Source organism: Panthera tigris, chromosome B2 (genome assembly GCF_018350195.1).
Source record: "Panthera tigris isolate Pti1 chromosome B2, P.tigris_Pti1_mat1.1, whole genome shotgun sequence".
NCBI lineage: Eukaryota > Metazoa > Chordata > Mammalia > Carnivora > Felidae > Panthera > Panthera tigris.
The window spans coordinates 34957274-34983228 of NC_056664.1; the positions used below are offsets into that span (position 1 = coordinate 34957274).

General features: G+C 39.4%; 1 protein-coding gene and 1 pseudogene across 2 annotated transcripts in view; one reads left to right on the top strand and one right to left on the bottom strand.

The window, feature by feature from the left end:
- STK38 (serine/threonine kinase 38) overlaps nt 1-25955 on the bottom strand; it is a 41763-nt gene that overhangs the window by 11151 nt on the left and 4657 nt on the right. Inside the window, exons 2-8 of one of the 2 annotated variants that reach the window (XM_007085256.2) lie at nt 25314-25446; nt 15188-15239; nt 14158-14280; nt 12259-12342; nt 8126-8249; nt 5741-5895; nt 439-541 (exon numbers count right to left, since the gene is read on the bottom strand). In XM_007085256.2, coding sequence (XP_007085318.1) covers nt 439-541; nt 5741-5895; nt 8126-8249; nt 12259-12342; nt 14158-14280; nt 15188-15239; nt 25314-25444 — 772 coding nt within the window. In that variant the 5' untranslated portion in view covers nt 25445-25446. Of the gene's footprint in view, nt 1-438; nt 542-5740; nt 5896-8125; nt 8250-12258; nt 12343-14157; nt 14281-15187; nt 15240-25313; nt 25450-25955 lie in introns of both variants that reach the window. The other variant, XM_007085257.2, reaches the window with a different exon arrangement.
- LOC122238614 lies at nt 20005-21595 on the top strand (annotated as a pseudogene).

The following is a 25955-nucleotide window of genomic DNA, read 5'->3' on the forward strand; positions in this document are numbered from 1 at the left end:
TAAGTTCTCCAGGATAAACTGTAACTGTACCACACAGTTTCAATGGTTTGACAGGACTGGAGTGAAAGTAACACTCATAAAGATCAATGTCTTTCTGCCACAACAGAAAGAAGCACCTGGGATAAATCTAATCTGGAGCTGGTCCCAGGACATTTTCCTCTACTACTTTTGCTTGCCTGCCCCACATTCATCCCCAGTAACCTTCTCAGTAGAGCTCCAAAGAAGGCTCTTTGCAACATCAGCCTTAGTACATCTGGTAGCACTCATCTTGCCTCACATACAATAAAAACCATAGGCACACCTGAGAAGATATTTTTATTCTCTAGATTCATGCCAGGAGAATCTCCTAATCTGTCCTGCATATTTTGGTTACCAGGGTAACAGCTCTTCTATGCCCAGGTAAGGGATAAAAAGGCTAACATCATTGTTTACACTTACTGAAATCACTGGGGAGGCTGTGGTTCAGATTCCTATAAAATTCAGTCCTATGTGCTTTTTTCAGTCCTGTGCAAAGGCCAAAGTCAGAAAGCTTCACGTGGCCCTATGGGGAAGAAGAAACAAGGTAATGGATGAACATTCATGGATGTGGAACAAACATTCTGTTCTCTAGCTCCTTATAGTATCCAATACACCTCCACAAAGTATACTGTCTTTTTTTCTTTGATTATAGGGAAAAATAAATTAAAAATAAATTTTTAAAAGATCACCCCAAATCCTATTATTCGAATAAAAGTATTTCAATTCTTACATATTATCTTTTTGTCCAAACATAAAATTCCCAACATAGTTGAACTCTCCATGGCATCTAAAAATACTTTTACTACTTCTTGGGGCTCCTGGGTGGCTCAGTCGGTTAAGCGTCTGGCTCCTGGTTTCAGCTCAGGTTGTGATCTCGCAGTCTGTAAGTTTAAGCCCCAAGTCAGGCTCCGCGCTGATATGCAGAGCCTGCTTGGGATTCTCGCCCTCTCCCTCTCTCTCCGCCCCTCGCTCTCTCAAAATAAACTTAAAAAAATAAAGATACTCTTACTACTTCTTAACCTAATGTACTCAAATATTCCTGTGTTTCTATATGGTCTTCAAAATCACCATTTTTAATGTGTACATAATATTCAAATGACTTAGTACATCACTGTTTACCTAACCATCCTCCTCATACTGGGTGTTTATTCCATTTCTAATTCCTCACTCCATGTAATGTGGATTATAAGCACCCTGTGATAGAGAGGGTCTGTGCCCCCAAATCTAACCATGCACGGTACAGAGGATGGTCTTAATAAATGATTGTTAATGAGTAAATAAATCTTTGTTCATATAACTTCTTCTCTGCTTGAACTATTTCATTAGGATACATTCCAAGGAATAAATTATTCCAAAGACAGAGAATAAACTTTATTACATAGTTCTTGACAAATGTTGCTATACTGTATTTCAGTCATAAGTGTCTGACTTTATCATACTCTTCAAGGAACACTCACACCTCCTCTGAGCCAGGCCCCACGCTTTAAATGTGTAATCTCATTTATAACTCTTAAGTCACATTTCACTGACTCAGACTCATTAAATGGCTTGCTGGTGAAATGGCAGAACCAAAGCCAAAAATCAATCCATGTTCCTTCTCCCAGACCAAGATTCCCTTACCCTCTCCAATCCCCTGATCCCACCTGGAAAATGGAGATAATGATATCTTCTTGGTAGGAATGATGACAATTAATGCATGTAAAGATCTTAACCTAGTGCCTGGCACATAACTAGCTCTAAGTAAGAGACAGGTGTTCTTGGGGTAGTGAAATTTCAAGTAGATAAGGAGGTAAAACCAAAAATAGGGGAGGGAATCCTGATGCTCAGGGATCTACATTGCTCAAGGTCACACACTTAGAAGTGGTGTGGCCAGGGGCACCGGGGTGGTTCAGTCAGTTGAGTCCAGCTCCTGGCTTCAGCTCGGGTCATGATCTCACGGTCTGTGAGTTCAAGCCCCGCACCAGGCTCCGTGCTGATAGTGTGGAGCCTGCCTGGGATTCTCTCTCTCCCTCTCTGTTCCACACCCCCACCCCCTGCCGCTGCTTTCTCTCTCAAAATAAATAAATAAACTTAAAAAAAAAAAAGTGGTGTGGCCAAAGACTTCAACATCTGTGATCTATCCATACCACCTTCCTCCAGGACATCCTTGGGCCTTAATATACAAACTTCTCAGGATACATGAGGCTACAGAAGCCCTGCTCAGATGGGTCAGTTTTATTTTGTTTTGTTTTGAAGAAATCCCATTAGGTTTGGCCGTGTGTGTGTGTGTGTACCCATGCGTGTATATATGCCCAACAAAGTAAACTGCCAAACAAAGACAGATTTGAACCTGCTAACCTGGTATCATTTTTTTCAGATCTTTAAACAACTTGTTGTATAAGTCAAGGAACAGAGTTTAATTTAGAGTTCTCAAAATTACATTTCACCTGGACACCTCTAAGAAAAGAGAGTGTCTTAAAAAGCAGTATCTGGAACAAATGCTATTCAAGCCTAAATTTTCAGGGAATTCTGTAGGTATCCTAAGTATGTGGCAGGAACTCAAAACATCTACACTTTCACTTCTAGAATCTGTATGGTTGAACACCGAAATGAGCTCGCTTGTGAAAACATCTTTCTACAAGTCTGGGCTAGCATCTTGTAGAGAGCAAACCTGCACCTAAAAGGGTTCCCCACTCCTCCTCATTATATTGAGGCCCCAAGTTCTTGGCTTTCAATATGTCTGCTAGACCTGAACAGAGACTACAGGGTGCAACTAAACCTGCACTAAGGCACCTGGGGCACAGGATCAGGGCATCTGAACCTGACTACACAAAGTAGGGCCAGTGCTTTATTAAAATATATCTGAGGGGCGCCTGGGTGGCTCAGTCGGTTAAGGGTCCAACTTTTGGCTCAGGTCATGATCTCATGGTTCATGGGTTTGAGCCCCACGTCGGGCTCTGTGCTGGCAGCTCAGAGCCTGGAGCCTGCTTTGGATTCTGTGTCTCCCTCTCTCTCTGCCCCTCCCCTGCTTGTGCTCTGTCTCTGTCTCTCAAAAATAAACATTAAAAAAATTTATATACATAGAATGACAGAAAAATACGTTTATATACATTAACATTTTTTTTAGGTTCAGAGAACCTTCAGAGAAGATTCTAAATCTTTCTTTTTTTTAAGTTTATTTATTTACTTTTTTTTTTTTAATTTTTTTTTTAACGTTTATTTATTTTTGAGACAGAGTGAGACAGAGCATGAACGGGGGAGGGGCAGAGAGAGAGAGAGACACAGAATCGGAAGCAGGCTCCAGGCTCTGAGCCATCAGCCCAGAGCCTGACGCGGGGCTCGAACTCACAGACCGCGAGATCGTGACCTGAGCTGAAGTCGGACGCTTAACCGACTGCGCCACCCAGGCGCCCCTTATTTATTTACTTTTGAGGGAGAAAGCAAGCAATGGAGAGGCAGAGAGAGGGACAGAATCCTAAGGAGGCTCCATGCCCAGTGCAAAGCCTGATGCAGGGCTCCAACTCACAAACTGTGAGATCATGACCTGAGCCAAGATCAAGTTAGACACTTAATCGACTGAGCTGCCCAGGTGCCCCAATATATACATTAACATTTTAAAAGCAGAATACCAAGCTACAAGCTACTTTTAGGATGTTAACTGTATATCAATTATAGACACAAATAGAGAAGGTATTAAAGCTATTGTACCAAAATAGTGGTTATCTTTGAATGATGAGATTATAGGTATGTTTCTTCTTTATAACTCTTTGTACTGTTCAAATTTTCTTCTGTGCATACACATTATTCTTATGATCACGAAAAAGAAATTATTTGATAAATCTCCAGCCTTCTTGAAATAGAAAGATAGTTTTTTTAAAGAACCTACACCAAAAGTTCAGGTTTTTCTTTTTTTTTCCTTTTTTTTTTTTTTTTTAATTTTTTAATATTTATTTTCGACACAGAGAGAGAGACAGAGCATGAGTGGGAGAGGGGCAGAGAGAGGGGGAGACACAGAATCCAAAGCAGGCTCCAGGATCTGAGCTGTCAGCACAGAGCCTGACACGGGGCTCGAACTCACAGGCTGTGAGATCATGACCTGAGCCGAAGTTAGACACTCAACCGACTGTGCCACCCAGGCGCCCCAAGTTCAGGTTTTTCAAAGACAGCAAGAAAACTATTAAAAGACAACAAGAGGGACACCTGGCTGGCTCAGTCGGTGGAGCATGTGACTCTTGATGTTGGAGTCGTGAGTTTGAGCCACATGTTGGTGTAGATTACTTAAATACATAAAAAAAGAAAAGAAAAGAAAAGAAAAGAAAAGAGAAAGAAAAATACTCAAAGAATTCAATTCACTTTTCTCCTTAAAAGTCCAGACAACAATTCTGTGTAACAGAACAGAACATTCTAAAAAATTTTTTAATGTTTATTTTTATTTTTTCAGAGAGAGAGAGAGCACAAGCAGGGAAGGGTCAGAGAGAGAGGGAGACAGAGGATCCAAGGTAGGCTCCACACTGACAGCAGAGAGCCTGATGCAGGGCTCAAACCCAAGAACTACGAGACTGCAACCTGAGCCATAAGCCAGACGTTTGACCAACTGAGCCACCCAGCACCCCTAAAATGTTAAAGCTGGAAGGGACTGTGGAGCTTCTCTGGATCGATATCCTCACTTTATAGATAAATGAGGACTGGACAGTGGGGAGGCCTGCCAAGGAGCAGCCAGAAACCTAGCAACACAGGGGTTCTCTTCTGATCTGCTGTGAGTTTAAAAACCAAGCAACTGAGGGGCACCTGGGTGGCTCAGTCGGTTGAGCGTCCGACTTCGACTCAGGTCACGATCTCGCGGTCCGTGAGTTCGAGCCCCGCGTCGGGCTCTGTGCTGACTGCTCAGAGCCTGGAGCCTGTTTCAGATTCTGTGTCTCCCTCTCTCTCTGACCCTCCCCCGTTCATGCTCTGTCTCTCTCTGTCTCAAAAATAAATAAACGTTAAAAAAAATTTTTTTTTTTTTAATTAAAAAAAAAAAAAAAAAAAACAAGCAACTGAACTCGTTTGCACGGCTAAAGAATACATAGGCCAGTCCAGAGGTTGAGCAAGACTCTTCTTTAAGCAAAGGACAAAAGATCTGGAACCTGAACTCTGGCACAGACTGCTGTTTTTGTCTGCCTTACTTCCCAGTTCTTGACTGGGTTCAAGAATAAGGTTGCCCAACAAAGGGATTCCCAATAGGTGATGCATCAGTAGAGTTAATTATATGCTAAAATTATAGTTAATTATGGGCTAGGAAAAGACGGTACCTTTGGCTTTATTATAAAATAAGCTTCTAAATCAGTTTTCAGGGCGTCCAACTCTTGATTTCAGCTCAGGTCATGATACTACAGTTCGTGAGATCGAGCCCCACATCAGGCTCTGCACTGACAGTGCAGTATCTGCTTGGGATTCTCTCTCTCCCCCTCTCTCTGCCCTTCCCTCGCTCTGTCTCTCAAAATAAATAAACTTTAAATCAATTTTCCTCTTAATCATTTTCAAAGATGTCCTTTATTTTTAAGAAGAGTGTTCAAATTATAGAATCATACACCTTTCAGAGAGGGGAAGTAGCAGCAAACTTACCTATAAAAAAAGAGAAAGCTATACAAAGACTATACAAAGCAATTCGTGGCTCCCTGTGATTACCACAAGCATTGCAGGTGTTAAAGCAGACATTGCTCAGATGAGGAAATACACACTGGCTATTCCCCCACCACAGTACCTTGCTGTCCAGGAGAAGGTTGTCTGGCTTGATGTCTCTGTGGATGAATCCAAGTTGGTGAATGGAGTCTATTGCTAATACTGTTTCTGCTATATAAAACTGAGTCTCCTCTTCTGTCAGGGTATCTTTTTTCATTAACAGGGTCATCATGTCCCCTGGAAACAAGATACAAAGCCAACACACACACATACATACACACACACACACACACACACACACACACACACAAACACACACACAACAATGCATGAGTAAGTGCCAGTTTTCAGATAGGTCTTCCCTATCTGCCTACATAAGGCAGTGCTAAACAGGACTCTTTTGTGTTCCAGAAACTGACCCACACTGCCAACATGGGTGGAAATGGTAAGTAGTTTCTAATACTTAAAGGTAAAACATTCACAGCCACAGAGAACAAAATGCTTTTAACCTAACCTGATGCTGACCACTAAGCAGTGATTCCCATTTTATTCTGGAGAGAAAAAGGAAAATTCTCTCACACTTTAAAAAAAAAAAAAATTCCTTAGGGTAAGTTTTTGGACTAGGGGAAAAAGTTACTTTACTTTTTAATTTGTCTGCAAACTACCATTTCCACATAGGTTATACCGCCATTGTTATAAATATAGGCTGAAATGCCAAACAAAAACTAAATACATGAGGAGACTGAAAACAAGCTCTCCAATTTGTTTACAAAACACCTGAACATAAATAAAAAGGTGAGATTTAGGTAGCACAGTGTAAGTCAACAAAAGCTAAAAAGGAACTGAAAATGCTACATACTGGGGTATGCAATGGCTGCCTCTCAGAAGTGCAAGGTGAACACGCCCCAAGATCAGCAGAGTGTTTTCTCCACTGTTACTATAGGTAAATATACACCAATATGCTTTATGCGACTTTTACAACACAGGATCAGTATTCTAGCAGTTAAAAGGTAAACTCTCTAGTTTTCTGCAAAGTCAAAATTTAATTATTTCTGCTTACTATCAGCAACATAAAATGGTGGGGAAAAAAAGATTCTGATCCTAACTCAATGGCTAGACAAAAGCAAAGCAAAGAAAATATTTAGAAGTAGTTTAAAGCTAAGAGAAACAGCAAAGATTCAGCTTAGATTCCATATAAAGCCAGTTATGGTCGGAAAACAGGGAAAAGAGAAAGAAACCTCTGATTTTAATAGAGCATCATACTGCTTTTTGAATTTCACTTATAACTTTGGGGGAATTTTTTGTATTCTTAGAGAAAACTGGATATTTTACACTCAGGCAAAAATTAAACCATTTATGCTCTCTTTTTTGACCCAAGACTTGAAAAACAGGATTCCCTAATCATTCCTGACAGCTACATATTCCATCTGGAGGCACACCAGAGATGTGGAGGTGGGGCACTCAGGCCAGCTCTAAGGTAGCTGTGTGGCCTCAGTGCTGTGGCTCAGGAGAGCAGAGTTTGCCCAGATCAGAGAGCTCAAGCCAGATGGTCTATGGCTCTGAGGCCAGCTCCACCGAGGGCAAAGGGCGGGGTCCAGGAGACATGAGAAGCTATGGAAGACGGGGCGTGTAAGGCTTGAGGAGACCCGTGTCAAGGGGCTGGTGACTGAGCTGCTTCTTATTCCTATTTAAGAACTAGCATCTAAATGTTAAAAAGTTTCTCCCCATTCTATCAGACTCTTCCCTAACTTTCATCAATTGTTCATAAAAAACTGGTGACCCTAGATCTAAATAAAAGTTGTCACAAGATCAAAATATTATGCCACAGTTACATTTGCTTTGCTATAGAACCAAAAAGAGAAAAAGTTTTCTTTTTTTCCCCCACCAGAGTGTGCTCACAGCTCATCTGTTCACTGGCAAACAGACTGTTCCCCAGGACAGATGGTATATTCTGTTATGGGTTTACTTTGGAGCTGTCTTAGGAGACACACATGCTGAGTTATGTAAAACTTGAAATCTCAGAAATGAGAGACTGAGTCTGGCTACTAATATAGGTAATGAGAAATTCACTCCTTATTAATGTAAGTTATACCAAAAGATAAAAAGTTGAAGCAAATCACATAATAGCTTCAATCTGGTCATTTGGGTAACTGATTATACGTGATTCCCATTGACAGGAGAGCAGGCAGAGTCCCTAGTTTATTCCTATACATTTAAAAAGAAAAATAAAAGAAAGAAATGTCCATCTGAAATCATGAGAATGAGTGAGAAGGTTACTTTTATGGCACTAAGAATTGTAGAAAGGCACCCCAGCACAAGACAGGTTACTGACCTCCTTTACAGACCTAAAAAAGATTTAGAAAGCAACTTTGTGAACACGATTAAAAGCAGAAAGGAGGGTTAATTGATGTGAGAGAGAAACCACAGAACAAAAAGGAAAAATGACCTTTCATCGTCAAGTAATTACCTCCAGGCAGGAACTCCATGATTAGGTAGAGGTTTAGCTTATCCTGAAAACTATAGAACATTTTCACAACCCACAAACTGTCTGCCTCCACTAGAATGTCACGCTCCGCACGAATGTGGCCAACCTGGAGGTATACGCATTTGATTAATGACAAGCCTTGCTCTGCTTCATTAGACTGTATATTTGTTTAAACAAGTTAAGTACCGTTTGAGTATTCAATTGTGATGATGCAAAAGATCTAATTTATGCTTAGGCAAACCTATGAACTCAAAATTGACAACACTGGACTTGACGGTATTCAGTCATGAACACTTGAGTGATGAAAGGCTTACAAAAGGACAAAATGAATGGCTGTCATGCAAACGGCAACTTTAACAGTGCTGTCAATTGAACCTGTGATTAATTAAAAGTACCATTCTTTTGCACATCTTTTTGTCCTAATAACCTTTTATGACAAAAATTAGTCCCCAAGATGAAACTCTCTAAACAAGTCCTGCCTCAGGTCTGCAATGGTGTCCGCAATGACAGTGCCCTGGCTGACAATTCTAGAATACTATACCACAGTATTCAGTTCGCTGCTGTGCACAGAGTATGTGCTCAATTCTTACGGAATGGAAATACAAGAATACCTAAGAAGAGTTACTGATTCGAATTTATGGTATTTCCAGCTTTCTGCTCTTACTAAAATATCTAGCCAAGGGAGACCAAATTGCCAAAAGGTTTGGGAGAACTGGCAGAACTACTGACAGAACTACATTATTTCATAATAATGTTTTATTATCAAATTTACCTTATCGACTTGAAATATGTAAGAGTAATCAAACCACAACTGCGTATTATCAAATCCTGTCCCCTCTCCTCTTACACTAAATGTCACAAGATGCAAAGGTGGGTTCAACCAGGTCTACATTTATTAAGACCCAGTGCGATCCTTGAATAGAAGTTTTGTTCTTAACATATGCAGCAGGGCTTCAGTCCTACCCTATGTTCACAGGTAAAGATGTACCAAAGTTCATAAACTAGCACTTCCGGTTGGCAAACTCAGCGCATGATTGTTTTGTTCAATACGATGTTCGATACGATGCTTTGTTTTATTGCAATGTCTTTAGCAAAGCCAGGCACTCTTCCAATTGGACACAGGTCCCACCCTTCTCTCCTGTCTTACCCCTAACCTGCCTCATTCTTCCCTTCAGGCCCAAGGGAAGTATTGAGTTTACATATCTCAGTTTCCAGTCTCTACTAAAATTCTTTGGGAAATTTTTAAATAGCTTCAATGTTGCAGAAAACTTACATTTTTACATTTCTCTCTCCTTAGGGCATGAGGGTGGGAAAATGGTAGATAAGGGTGGTAAGGAACAGTGTTATGAAATCACAAAGAAGCTAAGTAAAGGCTAATGCTTTTACTCAGCTTTAATACAGAAGCAAAGCTTTTGGAAAACACTAATGCACTTGCTCAACCGCAGCTGTGGCTGTGCCCCAGTCATCACCGGACATAAAGACTGCGCAAGCCAGCCTCCAGCTGCCTCTGCTCTCCTGGCTCCCAACAAGGCCTCTACCTGCTGCAGGGAGCCAAAAAAAAAAGGGGGGGGGAGGCAGAACTATTACCACTCGTCACTCACTTCGGAGGACAGAATGGTGATGGCAACACTCTCTGTTTGTTAAGAGGAAAGCTACAGGCCACCTACGCACACCTTGCCCTTCTCTCCTGGGGCTGAAACAGCAACTAGGAACCTCAAGATCTAAGAGTGGAGTGAGGTTAACATAGGGTAAGGGAAGGAAGAACCAAAGGTGCAACTCACATCAGAGGTTCCCTTTCTCTGTTCCATAAATATTTAATGGGGTGGAGTCACATGCTAGTTGCTATCCTGAGCACTAGGAAAGCAGAGATAAAAGTCCATCTTTTGTCCCCTCCTAATACTGTACTAGCATCACAATTGGAGGTTTTCCTTTAGCAATGTAAGAGAAACATGAAAAAGCTAGCTAAATGCTGGTCTCTTGTCCTTTAAAATTTATTTTCCAGACGGCAAAATTCCCACCCTATGGATCAGAATAACGACCTAAACTCTCAGTGGGTAGCTCTAACTCCTGTTCAGTTTAGTAAAAGCAAAGAAAAAACTTTTCCTAGGGGAAAGGAACCTGTACCTACAAAAAGTTAGGCTCTGAGTCTAAACTTGGTCAGCCCTACCCAAGTGATGGGTCTGCACTGGTCTACTTCCTCTCACGCCCTAGCACCAACCACACTTCTTCAAGATGGCCAACTCAGGTAGAGTCTGTGACCAGAAACTTTAACTGGATCACACTGAGATCAAATCTAGGGAGCACAGTCCAACAGCAAGGTGAGCTAACAAGTAAGCTAATACATTGTTTAAAATCCTAATTCTCATGGAAAGCTCCTCTACTTTCATGTAGGAACACTTTAGAAAATGATTTTGAAGAAGGCACAGTATTTGAAAAAATGTTTTTACACTGTATATTTGAATTGTCCTCTGTTACCATGCTGGGCAACTGGCACATGTTATGAAGGATTAATAAGTGAAAATCATGATGCGTACTTTTTACATTTTATTCTGAACACTAATTATTTGATAAAGAAAGGTTTTGAGACTTGGTGAAAACTATAGGAAGGGCACCTGGGTAGCTCAGTCGGTTAAGTGTCCAACTTCAGCTCAGGTCATGACCTCGGGGTTCGTGAGTTCGAGCCCCACATTGGGCTCTGTGCTGACAGCTCAGAGCCTGGAGCCTGCTCTAGATTCTGTGTCTCTGACTCTCTCTACCCCTCCCCCACTTGCACTCTGTCTCGCTCTCTTTCTCTCAAAAATAAACATTAAAAAAATTATTTTAAGTAATTTAAAAAAATAATAAATAAAGTTATATGAAATAGGTCTTATAAAAATAAAACTTACTTGTGAAATACAAAATATACTGACTCATCACTACAGTTTTCCATTTTCCTTTTCAAGACTAGCTAAAACTCTTTCAGGGCCTATACCCATACCACACACTAATTTTTAAACACATAAATAGGGCTGTTGAGCATTCTGAGTAAGGTTGGTATCAGCATAAACTATAGTGTCTGAATGTTTACTGCCAGGGTATTTGATACTGTCAACCGAAATTCCTGGGAGTCTAAGCTTATAGGTAACACATGAGAATTAAAGAGAAAATAAAAACTTCAAAATTTCGCTGGCACTTAAAAGGACTGAGAAGCTTCAGTGATTACACCTCCCTTCTAGAGGCAAAAAAGACTGGGTGTGGGGCCAGTCTCCAACCCTGCTCTTTCACTCTGTGTCCAGGGCTCTCCTTGGCACAGGCTCTCTGTCTTCCTGGAGCACCTGATCCTTTACAGGACATATGCAGGCATCACCCACTAAAATCTGTTCTTAAGCAAACAGCTAAATTAAATTAGATTTACAGAAAAGTTGCATTCTTGTTTTTAATATATTATCCAAAATTTTAAATTTTATTTTGCATAAAGTTACTTTTGCATCTTATACATCTACTTGCAAAGTAGGTTTAGGTTTTAGAAAGTGTTCTCGCTCCTTAAAGGAGAAATTGTACTGCTCTACCGTTTGCATTAGATTTTTTCAAATTCATTCAGAAAGAAGACTGGTCTGTCTTGGGTAGCAATGAGCTACTGAGAAGACCCAACTTTGGTTTGGGTATACAGAATGAAGCATATTAAGACACATTTTAGACTGCAAATTCCAAATTCTAATTCCTAAGGCTCAGTCCCAAAGTGTGTGTGTGTGTGTGTGTGTGTGTGTGTGTGTGTGTGTGTGTGTGTGTATATCAGCATTCAATAGGAACGTGTCATCACAGCAAGTGTGACCCCAAAAATAGGCTCCTCATGACAAGCACAGCATGTGATCAATTGGGAGACACAAACAGCAGATGCTTCTAATAGGTTTTCAACTTTTAAAAGACTGCACATAACATAAGGCATTATTTGTACTTTTAAAATACATGTAACTGCTTCTTTGTTGGGGAAAGAAAAGTAATACATGTATATTTGTACATGACAGTGCTAAAGAAAACTGTAATAAGAAAATACATTTCAAATAAACAAAAGGAACAGTTTTACATAACAAAAAGCTGATAAGCAGCCTAAGATCACCGTTACAATTGTGGTTTACCTGCTCTTTTTCAAGCATATCTGCTTTACGGAGTATTTTCATCGCATACACATGCCCTGTATCTTTCTTCTGAACAAGCCGCACCTAAGAGTTATAAAAGAAATGCCAAGTCAAAAGTTCACAATGCCAAGATAATTAATGCTTTCATGTGTTATAGGAAGTAATTTAAACTGGAAAAGTGTTACAATTTTAATATAAACAACCAGCAATAAAAAAAAAAAAAAAACAAACAAAACAGAAAAAAAGTGCTTTTTAACATTCCAAAATGAGTAGATTTATTATACACGGTGAAGTCAGTTCTGAAAACTTTCTCAGGTATCTCTAGATCTGAACAGTTTGGCTCCCTGGTTGAACAAGTCAATCCTATTTGAAAACCCTCCCTTTTGAACTTAAGGACTCATTATAACCATGGCACCTGTCACCCACAAGCTCAGACAACCTAAGGAAGTGATTGCAACAGTGTTTAAAACAAAAGCAAAAGCTCATGTGCAAGAAAAATGTCTAGAAGGAAAAAACCTAAAATGTGTCATTAGGGAAACAGGGTTTTGTGCAGTTTTCCTCTTTCTTATCCTCCAATGTTTTTAGAGCACATAATTTTATGATGAAAAGAAAATCAATAGTCCACAAACCCAAAGAAAAACTTCTTGGCAAGTCCCTGCACATCCTCCCCTGCAACCCCCCACCCCCACCAAGATACTTAGGCTATCTCCTCCCTGCACCTTTCTTCATGTTTTTCCTGACTGAGTCCCACGTCCCTTCCTCACTAAACAGAAAGTTCTTTTAGAGGTAGTACCATACCCTTCCCCTGTCTCCAGGAGCCAACAGGGATTTTGAACACTGAGGGATCAATTTAATCTTTCACCTGTGCCTTTGAGTATGTACTCACATTTCCCCTAGGTACGGGTTTTTAATAATATGCTGCTCAATTTATACAAAGTTAATGAAACTATGGCATCATCCACTTTGGGTGAGTCGTCCACTTTGGGTGTTTTCCACTAATGAGGATGACCTTGCAGGGGCTCATTTAAACCCTCCCCATAGACTCCTCTTATGACCGAGCAAGATGCATCTACAAGACCTGGTGGGACAAATGCTTTCAACTCTCTACCACTACCTGTATAACCCGTTTCTATAATCTCTGTCTCCTGGGGCCACCTTTTTAGAGCAATACAAATCTAGCGGGAAGAAATAAAGGGTGGATATATGCTGTTAGTTTGCTCCTGAAGAGGCAGTGTGAGACTGGGAAAAGCAAGAGCTTTAAGATCAGGAACTCCTTTAAGAAACAAAACAAACAAGCAAAGGGAAAAAAAGAGAGACAGACAGAGAAACCAAGAAATAGACTCTTAACTATAGAGAACAAACTCATGGCTACCAGAGGGGACATGGGGGAATGGGGGAAACGGGGTGAGGAATGAGGAGTACACTTGTCATCATGAGCACTAGGTGATTAAAATGAAAACTTTAAAAAAAAAAAAAAATTAGGAACTTCTGGGCCCAACTTCTGGTACTGCTGCTCAATGGCTATGTGACTATGGAGCATTACATATCCTCTCTCGGAGTCTTAATTTCATCATCTATAAAATGAGTCATTGTCATGATTATAGGAGAGAAACACTCAGTAAATAGTAAATATTGATTTCCTTCTACCTTTCAACTCTCCCTCTAAATCAATACTTAAAGCGTCAACATCATCTCTGGCAAAACAGAAGAACAATCAGAGATCTGGGTCAGTGGAGGGGGAGGAAAGGACAGACGGCAGTTACAATGTGGGCCTGGCACGTCTGACCCACCTACCCCATATTTCAGTTCTATCAACAATCATGAGCTTATGATACGTTGGCAGCTTCAAAGTTCTGTGGTATTTTTGTATCTTATCTGGTAAGTAGCTGTGGTTTTTACCTCACCGAATGCTCCTCTGCCTATTACTTTTAAGGATTCAAAATCTTCCAATCCAAGTCTTGTTCTCTTCAAACGAAGAAACTCTGTTTCCTTCCGAGCATGTGCTGATCTCCTCAGTCGTTTCTAATGTTTAAATAAAGGGGGAGAGAGGAGGGAAGGAGGGGAGCTGAATTTCTGCAACTCCATAGCAGTCTTACTCGTGACTGGAAAGCAGGGCCATGCCGATTAATCATGACCTTCTCACAGGTGAGAGCCTCACAGAAGAACCCTGAAGAGGCCACTCCTCTCCTCCCCTCCCCAGCTTCCGGATACAAAACCAAACCATACTGATCACCGGGGTGCCTCCGGTGGACTTTGACTAACCTACTTCAGCAGTCAATTATTCGAACTTTTCTAATGAAGGCAGAATAAACAATCAATATTTTCCTTTAAACTTTTTTATATAAAATCAAAGTGTGGGTTTTTTGTTTTTTTTTTTTAACACATCCGAGTTCATTTTATGCTCTATAATTCCAACAAGACTTTGGTATTTTTCACCATTTTCCTGGATTCTGTGATTCATTCCTATTTTTGAAAGCATTTCCGCGGTCATTTCAGTTCCTTGCACAGTTTCTTAACTGTTTTTCTCCTACCAAGTCTGTAGACACTGGGGGAAGGGCTGATTTGAGAAATATTTTGCCTTGATAATGATTTCAGGCATTTGCACCACTTCTGTGGAGATATTTCCATGACTTCTGTAAATATGCTATGGTTTCCTTTTAAAATTTTAATTTGATCTCATCTCTTTCTTTTCTTGGAATTCTAAATCTAATTAATTTATTACAACTGGGCCTAAATAAGACTTCCTCTCCTGGGTACTCAGTAATTAATTTCTCCATCTTCATGAATACCTAAATCCAGAAGTGCACCAGCCCTCCTAAGTCCCTCTGCTACTAAGCCAAAACCCTTTCTCTATGCACCAAGGCTAACAACTTGCTGCACAAGACTCGCCACGTTGGGTTTCAAGGAAAAACTTCCCAATATTAATTACCTCTTCATCCTTTAGGCCTTCCTCTTCCATCACTTTTTCTAACTTCTTTTGTCTAAAAATAAATAAAAATATTTGAAATAACATTTGATAACTTTCTGAAAAAGCCTATACAAACACAGGGTTTTTTGTAATGATAAAAACAGGTAAATCTCAAAGTGCCTCATTAAAACAAATTACAGTTACTAAAGACAAGTGAAAAGATTCCCACCCTCTGTTAGTTCTACCTTTTGAAAAAGATTGTATAAGATGTTAATGCAACAAAGAATCTTATTTCAAAATGAAAAGTTCTCTTTCCTTTATTTTTAAGTTATTTCCTCCTTAACAAACCACAAAACAGCTGGTGTTTGATAACCTCTTCTATCAGGGTGTTTCTCTCTCTCTCCCAGACTGGTATCTACTTCCTTTATTTTTACATCTTCCTCCTCCTCCCTGCCACAAACAAAGAGCAATAAACACTAGTAAAGGCAGAATTTGGAGATTTGGGGTGGAGGGGAGAAAAGGGAATGGTCAAAATACGTGATTGGCACCACTATTAAAACTTAAGACTCTAAATCCTTGGAGTATTAAACTTTAAAAACTGCATCCAAGAATATTTTTGAGCTACAATCTCACAGTGAAACAAGTAAAACTTCCTTATAACCAATTCCACACAACCTTTATTTATTCAGCATAATAAATGAAAGCACATGGGCTGGGATCTCTATCACTTATCAGCATTCCTGATAGCAGGCAATGTGAGCAGGACAGGGAAGAATGAAAGTACAGAGTACACGAGTACACGCAGCAACAGCATGTAGTCAATGCGGGGGAGGCACACAGCACTTCAAATGCCACACTTCAAATGTCAGTCTGTAGACGACTAAAAGCTACAGAGGCCTGTGTATAAAGGAGTGAGGTGATGAGGTTCTATTTTAAAATGACAGCCACAGTAATAAGCTGACGGGCTGGCAGGGAAAGCAACTGACAACGACTGAGGCAGACTGAAAGCTTTAGTAACGATTCAGACGAGCAGTAAAGATCTGGAACTAAGGCTAGAAACCTAGAATGAAGTGAACAGAGCTATTGCAAAGATGACCAACTGGCAGCAGGAGTCAAAGGAAAAATCTTACAATTTCTTGTGTGGGAGGATAATGACACCAGTAACCAAGAGAGGAAACACAGAGAAAGGACGAAGGGAAAGATAATGGGTTTTATTTTGGTCAATAAATAATTATTGCAATAATAGTAATTAGTTTAAATCAGTATCATGTTAGAAATCATATTACACATCCACAGGATCAGATGACATCAAGAATTCATATCCAAACTCTCAGGAAGTAAAAAGATCTACTCTGACCTTGATTCGGGGGGGGGGGGGGGGCGGGCAGCGGGGGGAGTCGGGGAAGCACTGGCATGGCTCCCAGTCTGCCCACTTCTCTTCTCTGAGTTCCCAGAATATTTTGGGGTATGTATCTATGTGTGCACATTACTGGAAGGAGAAGGCTATATTACTGGTACTTTCAGGAGTGTAAATTAATTCCATTTCAGTGGTTAGTTGAAGTAGAGAAGAATAAAAAGAATCAAAGATAACATCACAGCAAGAACTATAATATCTCAACCATGGTTAGCTCTTTTTGTGCCTTGAGTATCAAACACCATAATTTCCGACTATGTTTTTTTGAATGACCACACCAGACTAGGCTAGAAGTCCAATGTGCTATCATATAATGTGTGTCCCAGAGATGGTTGCTTCTGTGTATTTTTTTTTTTTTTTCCCGAAAGAGAGAGAGAGGGAGAGAAAGGCAGAAGGAGAGAGAGAATCTTAAGCAGGCTCCGTGCTGGGCATGAAATCATGACCCAAGCCAAAATCAAGAGTCGGACCGTAACAGTCTGAGCCACCCAGGCACACCTGCTTCTGACTATATTTTAAATCTCAGTTCCAACTAAGAAGCTTTCCATAGCTTGACTGCAAGCATAATTAAATTGGTTTCTGTAGAATATCTACCTGAGAGCAAAGTTATCAGAATCAACTCCTTGAACACAATCAGATTCGTTCATCAGAAAAGTATCCAGAAAAAAGCCTATCCATGGTAATGATACTGGGGCCAAGCCAATGAAGATCTTAAAGACACCAAAAATGGCAAGCATAGCCTGAAATGAGGCTTACAAATGATATCTTCTGTGAGATGATCCCAAGAAATTACCATTAACTTTGTTAGATTCATGATGACATTGTAATTACACAAGTAAATGGCCATATTTTACAAGATGTACCCTACAGTACGTAGGAAATGACAGATGTTTAAATTTTGTTTTGAAACACAACCGCAAGAAAAAGTAAAATGGAATAGATGAAACAAATTTAACAAAATCTTGATGATTATTGAATCTGAGGAATGAGTATATGGGGGTTCATTGTAAGATACATAGATACATACATAGAAAGACATATCATCTTTCTATATGTATGTTTAAAAGTGTTCATAATGAAAAAGAAAAGCAGGCCCCTCCACTGTGTGTTCCTGGTGGAAGAGCCAGTTTAGCTAACACTCCAGCCATTGGTGAAGCTACTCTTGCACTCAACTCCAAAGGTCCAGAGCAGAACCCCAGGAGAAAGACTGCCCACTTACACTTGGAGGCCACCCCCAACCTCACCCCAGCAAGGGCTTTCTGTGAGCTCTACTTATCTGCATGAGAGCCCACTTCTCATAGGAGATGGTAAGGGCAAGTAGCTGAATCCTCCTTCTCCACTAAGAATAGCGTCTTGTACACAGCCAACTTCATAAAATGTGTGTTGCCAAATGGGGAGGAAAAGATCCAAGTGTGTATCAATGTGCAAACATATTTATGACTGCATGTAATTAGCCCCTTTTGCCAACCTTAAGTTCACCTCCCAGTACAGCTTGATTCAGAGGTTGCAGAAATTGGAGAAAAGAGCTAATCCACTCTACAAGACAGCTGACTAGACAATATTTCTAATTTCTGTTGATGAGACATTTTAAAACCAGGAAAAATAGTAAAGAAATAAACACTACTTGTTATTTCCATGATCAAAATTGAGAAAACTCTCAAGAAATATCCTAAAAATGAATATTACAGATTTTTTAAAAATCTCGACAAATTACTTTGGTTTGACTGATATATCTAATCAGTGAATTAACAATCAAAGGTCAAGATTTACCCATTCCTGGGACTTAAATAAAACTGACACTTGCTGACTAATAGTAATCACAATATTACAACTCAGTATCAGATCAGACCAAATGCAGACAGGGGGAAATCTGGGTAAGACTATCTAACAAGAGTAGTAGAACTTGCTAATTCTCAAAGGGTAAAATGTAGGAAAATTCTTATTTGATTTGGGGTTAAGAGGGGAGGAAACACACCATTACTTCCTATTAAATTAGGTTTTTGTGGCTTTAATTAATCCACCAAAATAGTATTTATGAAGAACAGAAACAACACAATATTTAATAAGAAAACAATGCTGGGTGCCTGGGTGACTCAATCAGTTGAGCATCCAACTTCAGCTCAGGTCATGATCTCATAGCTCGTGGGTTTGAGCCCTGCATCAGGCTCTGTACTGATGTACAGCTTAGAGCCTGCTTCAGATCCTCTGTCTCCCTCTCTCTCTGTCCCTCCCCCACTCACACTCTGTCTCTCTCTCAAAAATAAACAAACATTAAAAAAAATTTTTTTTAAGAAAAAAATGCCAGTCTCCTTGGCTTTGGTTTCAGGCTGCTGTAAATTATTTTGTATGAAGTAGAGAAGAATAAAAAGAATAAAAATAATAATCAATATTTACCACATAATTAGGATCACATAAGAGAAAGAATAGAAGTGGTGTTCCTAGAGAACCTTACCATCAGAGGCAAAACAAGGATTAAATAAAGAAGATGAGGGATGCTTGGGTGGCTCAGTCAAGCGTCTGACTTCAGCCCAGGTCATGATCCTGTGCTTCATGGGTTCAAGCCCCACATCGGGCTCTGTGCTGACAGCTCAGAGCCTGGAGCCTGCTTCGGATTCTGTGTCTCTGTCTCTCTCTGCCCCTCCACTGCTCGCTCTCTCTCTCTCTCTCTCAAAAATAAGTTAACATTAAAAAAAATCATTAAAAAATTTTACCAAAAACACACATCCTAATCCTCGTAAGTGTCTACCATTCCCTTTGCGCAATCTCTTTTGGTTAATTTGATCTTTAAGAAAAGCAAAACCACCACCGCTTTTGGAAGGTATTTCCATCTTAAGAATCCAAAACAGGGGCGCCTAGGTGGCTCAGTCGGTTAAGCGTCCGACTTCGACTCAGGTCATGATCTCACGGTTCCTGAGTTCAAGCCCCGCGTCGGGGCTGTCAGCTGTGCTGACAGCTCAGAGCCTGGAGCCTGCTTCGGATTCTGTGTCTCCCTCTCTCTCTGCCCCTCCCCTGTTCATCCTCTGTCTCTCTCTGTCTCAAAAATAAATAAAAAATTAAAAAAAAAAAAAAAAAAGAATCCAAAACAAAAAAAGCACTGATTTCAACCCATTTTGGGGTGTAATTTAGTGTAAATCACAACGTAACACTTATTAATAACACCATTATCATATAATTACTAGAGAACATGATACATATCAATAATGAACTTTAAGGCAGAGCCAGGAGGATTAAAAACCAAGTATTACAGGGTTGGCTGGGTGGCTTAGCTGCTGAATGTCAGACTCTCGATTTCAGCTCAGGTCATGGGATCGAGCCCAGTGTTGGGCTCTGCGCTAAGTGTGGAGTCCGCTTCAGATTCATTCTCTCTCTCTCTCTCTCTCGCTCTCGCTCTCGCTCTCCCTCCCTCCCTCTCTCTCTCTCCCCCACTCTTCCACTCTCTCTCTGAAGTAAAAAAAAAACAAAAACAAAAAAGCCTATTATCAAATAAAACAGGTATCTTAATCAGAACTCGTAAGTATTTGTTTTCTTTCTATAATACCAGAAACTACAATTTCAAGAGAGTGGTTGTATTTGAAAATAACTATCTCCAACAGCATGCCTGGATATATACTGCACAAATTTATCCTTGAATTCCCCCATGATCCCAACATAGGGCACTCTGCAGGCACTTCTCTGTTTCAGTGAACACCAGCTAGCCACCACCAGCTATAAAATATTTTGCTATTTCACTTTCAGATCTGCATATTTAAAGCTCAATCATGATTTATACCTTCATGAAGAGTGTGGCTGCAAAAGCTCTTATGAAAATATTAGTATATCAAATCCAGCAACATACAAAAAGAATACATTATATCATAATGAAGAGGGCTTTACCCCAGGAAGGCAAGGTTAATTTAACTTGCAAAAAATCAGCCCATGTAATTCATCATATTAAAAGAATAAACAGTGATGCAAAGATGCAGAAAAAGGATTTGACAAAATTCAACACACACTCATGTTAAAAACTCAGCCAAACAGGAACATAAGAAAATTTCCCCAATCTACAAAGGACATCTCTGAAAAACCTACAGGTTAACATCACAACTAATAGTGAAATAGTTAATGCTTTTACCTTCAAATCAGGAACAAAAAAAAATGTCTACTCTCACCACATATAGTCAACGTTGTACCTGATATCCCAGCCAATCCAATAAGGCAAGAAAAAGAAGGTGATAGATTGGAAAAGAAGCAAAACTCTCTATTTGAATATGCATAATTGTTTACACAGAAAGTCCTAAGGAATCTACCAAAAAAGCTACTAGAATAAGTAAATTACCAAGTTGCAGGGTATAAGGTCAATATACAAAATTCAGGTATATTTCTATATGCCAGCAGCAACCACTGGAAAAAAAATTAAATATCCACTTACAACAACATCAAAACAACCCCAAAGTACTGGCAATAGATAAACAAAATAACATATAACAACCCCATATTAAACACTACAAAACACTTCTGAGAAAAATTAAAGACCTAAGAGAATGGGAAGATATACCATGTTCATGTATCAGAAGATTCAATACTGTTAAGATGTCAATGCTCCCCCAAAGTGATCTTCAGATTCAGTACAATTATATTCATAATTCCATTAAGCTTTACTCTAGAAATTGACAACCTGATTCTGAAATTTATATGAAAATAAAATTGCTATTTGCCATGCTGGCTGCATGCTTGCCTGCACCCTTCATAGCCATGTCTTACAAAATTGAAGAAATCAAGGATTTTCTGCTCACAGCCAGGTGAAAGGATGCCAGGTCCATCAAGATCAAGAACAATAAGGATAATGTGAAGTTTAAAGTCTGATGCAGCAGATACCTTTACACTTTGGTCATCACAGACAGAGAGAAGGCAGGGAAACTGAAGCAGTCCCTGCCCTCAGATTTGGCAGTAAAGGAGCTGAAATGAACCCAGCAAACTAATTTGAACTGTATTAAAATTTTTTAAATTCTTGAAAGAAAGAAAGAGAGAAAGAAAGAAAGAAAGAAAGAAGAAAGAAAGAAAGAGAAAGAAGAAAGAAAGAAAGAAAGAAAGAAAGAAAAATGCAAAGAAACTAGACTATCTAAAACAATCTTAGGGGAAAAAAAACCAACAACGAAGTTGAAGACTTAACCTACATGACTTCAAAACTTAGCACAAAGCTAACAGTAACCACATCAGTGTGATACTGACATAGGGACAAACAGATCAATGAAAGAGAATAAAAAATTCACAAATGGGGGCACCTGGCTGGCTCAATCAGTAAAGCATGCAACTCAATCTCAGGGTTGTAAGTGTGAACCCCATGTTGGGTGTGATTACTTAAAAATAAAATCTTTAAAAAAATAAAATCTTGGGTGTCTGGGTGGCTCAGTTGGTTAGAGCACCCAACTTCAGCTCAGGTCATGATCTCACGGTCTGTGGGTTCAAGTGCCACATCGGACTCTCTGCTGTCAGTGTAGAGTGTACTTCAGATCCTCTGTCTCCCTCTCTTTCTGGCTCTCCCTCACTGATGAATGAATGAATGAATGAATGAATGAAAGAATGAATAAAAGACAGAAAAGAAAAAAACCTTCTAAAAAGAAAAAAAAAAAAACAGATACACTCTACATGGTATTTGGTTTTTGATAAAAATGCCGAAGAATCTAATGGGGAAAAGGAAATCTTTGCAACAAATGGTGCTAAAACAACTGAATATCCATAACAAAAAAAATAAATCTCAATCCCCACCTCATACACTTATTAATTCAAGATGGATCATAGAACTAAATGTAAATACTACATTATAAAACTTCCAGAAGAAAATGTAAAAGAATATCTTTATGCCTTGGGAGGAGTGAAGATTTCTTAGAGATCACAAAATGCAATAGCTATAAAAGAGAAAAATGCCAAATTAGATTTCATCAAAACTATTTTTTTTATTAGCATTACTTTTATTTTAGAAAGAGAGAGCATGAGCAGTAGAGAGGGGCAGAAGGAGAGGGAGGAAGGGAGAGAGGGAGAGGGAGAGGGAGAGAGAGAGAGAGAGAGAGAGAGAGGGAGGGAGGGAGGGAGAGGGAGAGGGGGAGAGGGGGAGAGGGGGAGGGAGACAGAGAGAGAGAGAGAGAGAGAGAGACAGAGAATCCCAAATAGGCTCCACACTCAGCACAGAGCCCAATATGGGGCTCGATCCCACAACCCTGGAATCATGACCTGAGCCAAAATCAAGAGTTGGATGCTCAACCGACTGAGCCACCCCGGCACTCCAGATTTCATCAAAATTTAAAACTTCTGGGGCACTTGGGTGGCTCAGTCGGTTGAGCATCCAACTTTAGCTCAGGTCATGATCTCATGGTTTGTGGCTTCAAGCCCAGTGTCGGGCTCTCTGCTGTCAGCACAGACCCTGCTTCAGATCTTCTGTATCCCTTTCTCTCTGCCCCTTTCCTACTCACGCTCTTTCTCAAAAATAAACATTAAAAAAAAATTTAGGGTGCCTATGTGGCTCAGTCAGTTAAGCTTCCAACTCTTGGCTTCGGCTCAGGTCATGATCTCATGGTTCATGAGTTCAAGACCTGCACCAGGCTCTGCGTTGACAGTGTGGAGCCTGCTTGGGATTCTCACTCTCTTTTTCTGCCCCTCTGCCACTGGTGCTGACTCTGTCTTGCTCAAAAAAAAAAAAAAAAAAAAAAAAAAAAAAAAAAAAAAAAAAAAGGTTAAAAATTTTTTTAACTTTTGCTTATCTAAAGACACTGTTAAGAAAATGAACAGGAAAGCCAGAGACTGAAAGAAACTATTTGCAGAACATTTATGTGACAAAAGACTGGTAACTAGGACTTATAAAGAACTCCTACAACTCAATGGTCAAAAAATTTGAAGAAACACTTCACACACACACACACAAAATATAAATGACCAAAAGGCACATAAAAAAATGTTCACCATCATTAATCATCATGGCAATGCAAATTAAACAGTAAGATACCACTAACCATCTATAAGAATAACTGAAGTTAAAAGACTAACAGACGTTTTGTTCACAAAAATGTAAAGCAACTCGAACTCTCATACATTATTGATAATATTTTAGAAAAAGGTCTAGCAGTTTCTTATAAAATGAAACATACTTATGTATATTTATGAACCAGCAATCCCACTCCTAAATATTTACCCAAGAATTGAAAGCAAATGTTCACAAAAAGATCTGTACACAAATGTTCATAGAAACATATCCAAAACAGTCAAAAAGTGGAAAAAAGCCCAGATGTTTATCAACAGAAGAATGTAAAAACAGAGGTATAGGTATAGTCAGAAAACAGAATGGTACTCAGCAATATAAAGGAACAAACTATTGACACAACAGCAACATGGATGAACCTTGAAACATTAGGCTAAGTGAAAAAAGCCTTCCTGAAATGAGTGCTTACTATATATAAATCCATTTACAACCTCCATTTGTACAGAATAAGCAAGAGTAATCTAAAATTACAATAGTGGTTGCCTGGGGTTGAAGGAACATCTCCAAGAATCAAAGAAGTTTCTAGGATGATGATAATGTTCTATGTCTTGGTAGGAGTTTCAATTCTACAGGTACATACACTTGTGGGGCGCCTGGGTAGCTCAGTCAGTTAGGCGTCCGACTCTTGATTTCAGCTCAGGTCATAATCTCACAGTTCGTGGGATCAAGCCCCACATCAGGTTCTGCTCTGACAGTAAGGAGCCTGCTTGGGATTCTCTCCCTCTCTCTCTCCGCCCCTCCCCTGTTCACACGTGCTCTCTCGCTCTCAAAATGAATATTTAAACTGTTTAAACTAAAATATTTAAAAATATATATATGTATATATATACACACATTGAACTCATTTGCTATACAAGAAGTAAAATATACTGACATCTGCAACATACTTTGAAGTACAGCAAAAAATTAAGATGGTTTAATGAATGGACAGAGATGGATAGATGGATATGTGATAAAACAATGAATGGTAATTGAAGAATCTAGATGTATATACGGGTATTCACTGTATAATTCCTTCAACTTTTCTGTACTTCTGAATATTTTCATAACAAAATGTTGGGAACAAAATTTTAATTACGAGTTACTATATAAATAATATATACCAGGTGCTAAGTGACTGAGTGATTGCTATGTGAGAAGCACTATGGTGGATACTCACATATGTTATATCTAATCCCCACAACAATCCTGCGAGGCAAGTATTATCCCCATTTTCCAGATTGGGAACTGATACACAAAAAGTCTAAGAAACTGGTCCTGGCCTCAGACAGCTACTAAATGGTAAAGGCAGGATTCTAAACCCAGGTCTGATTCCATAAGGGCTGCTCTTTCTACTACATCGCACTACTTTAACAATAAATCTAAGAATTTGGCCAATGTTTTCATACTACTATGGAATTCTGTGTTATTTTTTTTCTAAGAATTTATTTTCAAGTAATCGCTATACCCAACATGGGGCCCAAACTCACAACCCTAAGGTCAAGAGTGGCATGTTCCACTGATTGAGCCAGCCAGGCACCCCTGTGTTATTGGCTAGTAGTAGAAATAAGCGGGTTAATAGCAAGGACTTTGGAAATCAATGGCACTGTCCTTCCATTCTAATGGGATAGGATATAATATGGATGCTGCTATTCTTATCTCCTTTCAACAGTATTATGAATGTGTTTTGTGACACTAGACAGGAATGCCAAAACCATGACACAATTTTCTCAAACAAAATTCTTTACCTCATTTCTCGTTCTTCATGTTGAGCGATAAGGTTGCTATAAAAATTCTCCAGTGTCACTTTGGTCATTGTCACCCTTTCCTTTGTGTGATTACTCATGGATGAGCAAGGTGTTGAGCCTGTCATTGCCATGGCTGCTAGAAACAAAAAAAGAAGAGGTATTAGTTTTGGAGTTAGAATCCATCAACTATCACTCTCCTACCTCCCTGGTAGGAAAGTAAACTGGCACAAGTTTTCTGGAAGACAAACATGTAAATATGTAACAAAAGCCACATAAACAGAATACTTGGTGAAAATAAGTATATATTAATGTCCTATGACCCAGAAATACCATCTCTAGGTATAAGGCCTAAAGAAATTGTCACACATGCTCTTAAGGAGATATGCACAATGATGTGCATTAGAGGGGATGTTTATTACGCCATCATTTGTGACATAGGAAGTCGAAGCCAATTCAGTAAGGAAATAAATAAAATGCTGTGGGTGCACATAAAGAAATAACATGCAGTAGTCAGAAGCAAATCTATCTGTACCTAAAAGTGACATGAATATCTTTAAAACATCTTGTTAATTTTAAAAAAAGGAAGAGAACAAGATCGTAACACCATAAGCGTAAATTAAGAAGATATAATATAGACACAGT